This window comes from Notolepis coatsorum, assembly GCF_963971535.1.
Source record: "Notolepis coatsorum genome assembly, chromosome: 15".
In the NCBI taxonomy this organism is placed as follows: Eukaryota; Metazoa; Chordata; class Actinopteri; order Aulopiformes; family Paralepididae; genus Notolepis; species Notolepis coatsorum.
The window spans coordinates 64526345-64533844 of NC_140179.1; the positions used below are offsets into that span (position 1 = coordinate 64526345).

The window sequence follows — 7500 nt, forward strand, 5'->3', positions numbered from 1 at the left end:
TAATCCAGAGAAATAAGAGAAATAAAAATAATTAAAGTAATTTGCTTGAAGGCAGCTAGAATCCATTGGGAAGTGTAGTTTTTCGAAATTCCAACGCTCATTGAGAGCTCTGGATGTCCTCTTCTCATAATGACTACGATCGTCATCATTCAGCGATGGCCGCTAATTCAAAATGGCGGATCTCCGCGAAAAATACAACACATTTCAAAAACTAAAATCTCACTAATAACACTTTAACCTATTGGTAAACAAACGTATTGCTGACAATATACACTATGACTGCTGTTGTGACATGGTTAGGATGTTTACTCTTGAATACATATGAAAAAAAATAACTATAATGATGTCAGTTTAGAGAGAATGATTTATGATGTGATGTCATTTGTGGTCCGGTACCGGACTGCACGGGTGGAAGAAGTTAACCTTCTGTAGTGTGGTAGTGAAAGGGTTAACCTTCTGTAGTGTGATAGTAAAGAGTTAACCTTCTGTAGTGTGGAAGTGAAAGGGTTAACCCTTTGTTGTGTGGCAGTGAAATGGTTAACCTTCTGTAGTGCGATAGTAAAGGGTTAACCTTCTGTAGTGTGGTAGTGAAATGGTTAACCTTCTGTAGTGTGATAGTAAAGAGTTAACCTTCTGTAGTGTGGAAGTGAAAGGGTTAACCCTTTGTTGTGTGGCAGTGAAATGGTTAACCTTCTGTAGTGTGGTAGTAAAGGGTTAACCTTCTGTAGTGTGGTAGTGAAAGGGTTAATGAGTATTAGTGTGTGCATGTTAACATGGTGGTGTTTTGACTCCTCCATGCCTCTCCGTTATCCAAATTCATGAATTCTCATTTTGGCTGGTACAGATGAAAATGGCTGCCATATAAAAATTATAATGTTGTAATGGAAATCAAGGGAAGGCTTTGATACATGAGAAGGTTGATGCGTTTTGGCCCAAGCCACACTGATCCTCTGTAGCTGTTTAGGACCCAGCCATGCTGATATTTTGAAGCTGTTCATTTATGATCCAGCCACGCTGATCCCTCTTAGCTATTCTTTCAACGAGGAGTATCCTTTGCACAGGGCTGAAGATGAGTCTGTTTCCACCAGGACAGTTTTGGAAAAGGATGAACTTTTAGAACTGACAGATAAGTGCTGTTGCTTCTGCAAATGCATAATTACGCTAGCTAGGTTCTAATTAAAAACAAAACGGACAGCATCTCTTCTATTTCGTGTGGTTGCTCCCTTACTGTGGCAAATGCATCATTTAGACGGGCATCCCAGTGACAGCTGTGGCAAGGATTCTAACTCTCACAGTCCCCACGGGGGACAGCATCCAAATTCAACGGTAGCCATCTTATAATGTATCAAAGGACATTGCCTCGATACTCTGGGAAAAGCCTTTTTTTCATCCATTCAAGCTCTGTCATCTATTCAGTCAAAGGACAGGCCTCACCACAGGCAGAGATGTTGCAGTATTCCCACAGTAACCCTAACCCTCACCACACGCAGAGATGTTGCAGTATTCCCACAGTAACCCTAACCCTCACCACACGCAGAGATGTTGCAGTATTCCCACAGTAACCCTAACCCTCACCACACGCAGAGATGTTGCAGTATTCCCACAGTAACCCTAACCCTCACCACAGGCAGAGATGTTGCAGTATTCCCACAGTAACCCTAACCCTCACCACAGGCAGAGATGTTGCAGTATTCCCACAGTAACCCTAACCCTCACCACAGGCAGAGATGTTGCAGTATTCCCACAGTAACCCTCACCCTCACCACAGGCAGAGATGTTGCAGTATTCCCACAGTAACCCTAACCCTAACCCTCACCACAGGCAGAGATGTTGCAGTATTCCCACAGTAACCCTCACCCTCACCACAGGCAGAGATGTTGCAGTATTCCCACAGTAACCCTCACCCTCACCACAGGCAGAGATGTTGCAGTATTCCCAGGGGGACGTGGGGTCAGTAGTGTGGCACCACGGACGCAGACGATTATCTGGGTTGCGGCAGTAGTTGTCTTTTAAATCCTTATCACGATACCTAATAAAAGAGAGAGAGAGAGAGAGAGAGAGAGCACAGAAAAGACAGAGGAGACAGGGAGGGAGAAATGAGAGACAAAGTGGAGATAGGGTGTCAACGGCGATGACGCATGCAAGAGAATTAAAACCCTAACATTTGATGAGGTATACGTCTCTTGAGTACTAGCGTTAAAGAGGTTAGGCACATGTCACGGGTGTGTTCTGGCTTCGTCTGTGAGAAAGACTTATGCTATGCGCTATAGATGAGCTGTTCTACAGTTTGAGGATATACTGTACATTATAGATTATAGATTAGCTGTTCTACATCTTGAGGATATACTGTACATTGAACAAGGTTTCCATCTCTCACCTCTTCGGCTGGAAGTGGTGTTTGTGTGGCCTTGACGAGTCCCATCTCTGACACTCCTTGCCGCTCTCTGTGTGATCCATCTTCCCTCTGTACTCCTCCCCATTGCAGGTCGTGCACACCTCTGCCAACATCAAACCAACATTAAATAGCTGACAAATAATTCAGGATTAAGCATTTCCGACATACATGTTATTACAATATATATCTATATTAGGGGTGCACGATATTCATTTTTTGACCCCGATATCGATACCGATAACTTTCTGCTCCTCAAGGTCGATACCGATACCGATAACCAATATATATATATTTATTGTATTATAATTTCTTTTTTTGTATGTATATTCCTGTAGTGTTGACCTAACCAGATTAATCATGACATGAGCGTTACTACTATGAACAAAACAAAGCCAAGAGAACAGTTTTGACTCTTCAAATAAAGTGACTATATTTATTTTTCCAAATAATTCAATTCAATTCACAATCCGTCAATGTCATTAACAATGTGTTTCCCTGAACAATGAGTGAACTAAAAACCAACAGGTATTGTGCTTTGTCAGTAGGGATGGGTACCGTTCACATTTGAACCGATACGGTACCGGTACCGGTACCTGTGAATCGATACCGGTACCCAACGGTACCTTTTTTCTGTACTTTAGTCTCTAAAAATGTAATCTACCTACCTCAGTTATAAAAAAAGAAAAAATCCAAACTTCAAATAACATTGCCCGGACTGCTTTGTTGTTGAATCAAGTCAAATCCTAAGTAAGCATATATTGTGCGTGTGAACGTTGACATGAAAAGAAAAAAGTAAAAAAAAATCTTTTTAAAGATTTATCAGGTTTATCGGATGACGTCATAATTGCTGATATTGGCCCGATAATTATCGACCCGATAATTATCGTGCATCCCTAATATATATATATATATATATATATATATATATATATACACATTAAGGCTGTCAAAGTTAACGCGATATTAACGCGTTAACGCCCGATTCTATTAACGCCACTATTTTTTTTACTCAAGATTAACTAAAAAAGAAAAAAGACTCAGGTGTATTATTGATGCTCTCATTGATACTATGTTTGTTTCTGAAGTGTGTGTGTGTGTGTGTGTGTGTGTGTGTGTGTGTGTGTGTGTGTGTGTGTGTGTGTGTGTGTGTGTGTGTGTGTGTGTGTGTGTGTGTGTGTGTGTGTGTGTGTGTGTGTGTGTGTGTGTGTGAGATATAGAGAGAGAGGGGGTGAGAGAGATGAGGAAGGGGCAAGAGAGAAAGAGAGCTGGGAGAGTGTGTGTGTGAGGGAGAGAGGGGGGGGTGTGATTAATCAGCCATTGTGTGTGAATGTAACAAGTTCCTAACGTTTTCTTTCCCCTATTATTTCATGCACACTTTATTCATTGTTTTAAATTATTATTTTCTTTTAAGTTATTTTGTGCATCACTCTGTTTTGAATTTGATGCAAATTTGCAATGCATGAGGGTCATCCTTTTGTGTTAAATGGCTGCATAAAGCAAGCATTTGTTGACTCGTATGTTGATAAGAGTATTAAAACTTGGAACTTGAAAAAGATCTGTTTAAGGTAAAAAAAAAAAATGCGATTAATTTGCGATTAATCGTGAGTTAACTATGGACAATCATTAGGGGTGGGAATCACCAGTTTCATCATGATACGATACGATATCGATTCTTTGGACAACGATACGATATTTGCCGATATCACAAAGTCTCTCACGATACAATACGATACGATTAGATTCAGGTGCCTGCGATCGATATGAGATGATATCATATGCCCATTTAACACAATCAGTAACATTTAGATCAACAAAAAAAAGGTAATGAAAATATCATTTGACATTTGTATTTTTGAGCTCTTCCAGACATTTAAAGGAAAATCAATCTATTGTTTTTAATACAAATAGACCTCCTGTTCACTGTAAAGTGCCACGTTTTTATATATTGAGCTTTAAACTTTAAGCTACATTTTTTGGAACTCAAAACTCACAACCTCCCTCTCCCAAACCGTTCCTACAACAATTTGTTGATGTTGCATGATCATGTATAGGCCTACATTTATTATGTATTATATTGTTTATGTTTAAATAACATTTAAACATCAAACTCCTCTGACCTCATCTGGTCTTTCCAAAGACGTGCGCACACACACACACACACACACAGAAAGGGAGAATGCTATGCTGTAACATCTACACACACGGAGCTACTGCTGTTGTTCTTGGGCGGATATGAGACTCGCCACAGGATTTTCAAAATAAGAGTATCGATATGAATCGATCTTATTACATCGCATCGATCCGATTCGATTGTTGATAATTACATCGATGTATCGATCTGGATCGATGTATCGTCCCACCCCTAACAATCATGCGATTAATCGAGTTAAATATTTTAATCGATTGACAGCACTAATATATATATATATACATACAATAAGCAATATAGCAGTGAGAGGGGCACCATGACAGACAGGGGGTTGGGGATGTTACTGGGTTGAGAAACAGTTGCAGGAATCAGTGAGAATGTTCATCAGAGAGTGCTTGAATGTTGACTTAGGCATAAAGGTGACCAGTTTGAGTGTTCTCTGTAGGTTGTTCCAGTCCCTGGCAGCAGCAGCCCTGAATGACGTTTGACCAAGTGCAGTGTATGTTTTCAGAATCTTTAGGAGAATGTGTTGAGCAGAACGAGTGTTGTAAGTGGCAGATGTAATTAGCAACAGGTGACATGTAAGGGAGGGACAACCCAAGGAGGGTTTTTGTAAATGAGCATGAACCAGTGCATATTGCGACGGGTGTGCAGGGATGGCCAGTTGACGGAGGAGTATAGGGTGCAGTGGTGAGTGTTGAAAGGGGCACTGGTGACAAACCGGATAGCAGAGTGGTAGAGGACATCAAGTTTGTGGAGTGAGGTCTTACATGCAGATCTGTAGACTATGTCACCATAATCAAGCATGGGCAGTGCTGTCTAGCCAGATCCCCAAGTATTTATACTCAGACCTGGTCCAGAACAGTATTTATACTCAGACCTGGTCCAGAACAGTATTTATACTCAGACCTGGTCCAGAACAGTATTTATACTCAGACCTGGTCCAGAACAGTATTTATACTCAGACCTGGTCCAGAACAGTATTTGTACTCAGTGACCTGGTCCAGAACAGTATTTATACTCAGACCTGGTCCAGAACAGTATTTGTACTCAGACCTGGTCCAGAACAGTATTTATACTCAGACCTGGTCCAGAATTATTTATACTCAGACCTGGTCCAGAACAGTATTTATACTCAGTGACTTGGTCCAGAACAGTATTTATACTCAGACCTGGTCCAGAACAGTATTTATACTCAGACCTGGTCCAGAAGTATTTATACTCAGACCTGGTCCAGAACAGTATTTATACTCAGACCTGGTCCAGAACAGTATTTATACTCAGACCTGGTCCAGAACAGTATTTATACTCAGACCTGGTCCAGAACAGTATTTATACTCAGACCTGGTCCAGAACAGTATTTATACTCAGACCTGGTCCAGAACAGTATTTATACTCAGACCTGGTCCAGAACAGTATTTATACTCAGTGACCTGGTCCAGAACAGTATTTATACTCAGACCTGGTCCAGAACAGTATTTGTACTCAGTGACCTGGTCCAGAACAGTATTTGTACTCAGTGACCTGGTCCAGAACAGTATTTGTACTCAGTGACCTGGTCCAGAACAGTATTTGTACTCAGTGACCTGGTCCAGAACAGTATTTGTACTCAGTGACCTGGTCCAGAACAGCGCCCCCTCAAGGGGGGTGATGTCACGGCCAGTGGGGGTTGCAGCAGAGCCCCTCCTCCCAAACCACATGACCTTGGTCTTGCTGGTGTTAAGCAGGAGGTTGAGGGAGGAAGAGGCCTGCTGGACCTTACGGAAGCTATCCTGGAGTGAGGCGAGTACTAAATCTGGGGAGGGACCGACGGAATAGAGAATGGTGTCATCAGTCTCCAGAGACGAGCTTAATGCCAGCTTCCTGCTACTGTGAAACAATGGTTGTTTGATAAAAACACTGTTGTCCATTGGTGTGTTTTTGATAGGTCTTACGTTCGGAGCACTGCGGTAGACCACACTCCTGAGTCCGTACATTGGCGTCTGTTGTGTAGCACCAAGGGCCGCTGGGATCGTTGTTGGGATTGCGACAGAAGTTCTCCCTAAGGTCTTGCTTAGGGTACAAATGAGGGTAGAACCTAGAGAAGAGCAGATATACAGACGTTAAGTTATTGTGTTGTGACGATGTGATATAAACGAATAAAGATAGTGTCAGCACACTTACTTTTTACACTGTACTTTTATCGACCTCACGTTACTCAAAAACAAACCATATGGAAGTGGAAGGCATTGGCAGGAAGACCAGAGCACTTTCCCTCGTTCGGAAAACATGTGCAGCGTAACGGTTAGACTCCAACGGGACAAGGTTGGAATGGTGGCAAATTGTAGGCTGTAAAGAAACATTCACCACATCTAATCTCCTTCTGGAGACAGATGTAGCCATTGTGCCTCATTTGCTTGATCAATTCCATCCATATTCCGGCTCCGTCGTGCGTAACTCCAGCCGGCCTCAGTTGCAGCACACAGAGACCACAAACAGCGGAAAACAGCGATATGAATCACTTACAGCAGCCCCGAGCCGTGCTTTCTCGCTGGCAACCTTTGCACACTTGAACCTATAATCTCTCTCTGCTGTTTTGTTACACCGTGTTTTAGTGTTAGTGCGAATGTGCCAATATGAGACACACCTTTTCGGAAGTGGCGGAAAACACCTAAAAACTCCTGGCTAGCTGAAACATATGGACTGGAACAATGGGGAACAGACCACAGGAAATGGACAGTGCGTGAAATTCATCTTCTGTAAGAAGCAAGACGATGAAAAGCTGTCGCGCCGACACCCCGTGGTGATCCATGCCTGCCACGTTCCTCTCACCACCCAGGGAGAGTTAGGAGAAGTACAGAGAGACGGGGGGGGGGGGGGTCATCGATTAATCGAAAGAAAAGATAAAGAGATGCGTTGATGGGAGGAGGAGGAGAGAAAGATGGGCATGGATTAGGAGGGGATAAAGTGACTTGAG

General features: G+C 42.4%; 1 protein-coding gene across 1 annotated transcript in view; it reads right to left on the reverse strand.

The window, feature by feature from the left end:
- The window catches only part of LOC311241636 (hepatocyte growth factor-like), a 59381-nt gene that overhangs the window by 21672 nt on the left and 30209 nt on the right, over nt 1-7500 (reverse strand). The window contains exons 5-7 of the mRNA XM_084330512.1: nt 6479-6621; nt 2378-2498; nt 1911-2029 (exon numbers count right to left, since the gene is read on the reverse strand). Of these exons, the coding sequence (XP_084186638.1) occupies nt 1911-2029; nt 2378-2498; nt 6479-6621 (383 nt within the window). The remainder of the gene's footprint in view (nt 1-1910; nt 2030-2377; nt 2499-6478; nt 6622-7500) is intronic.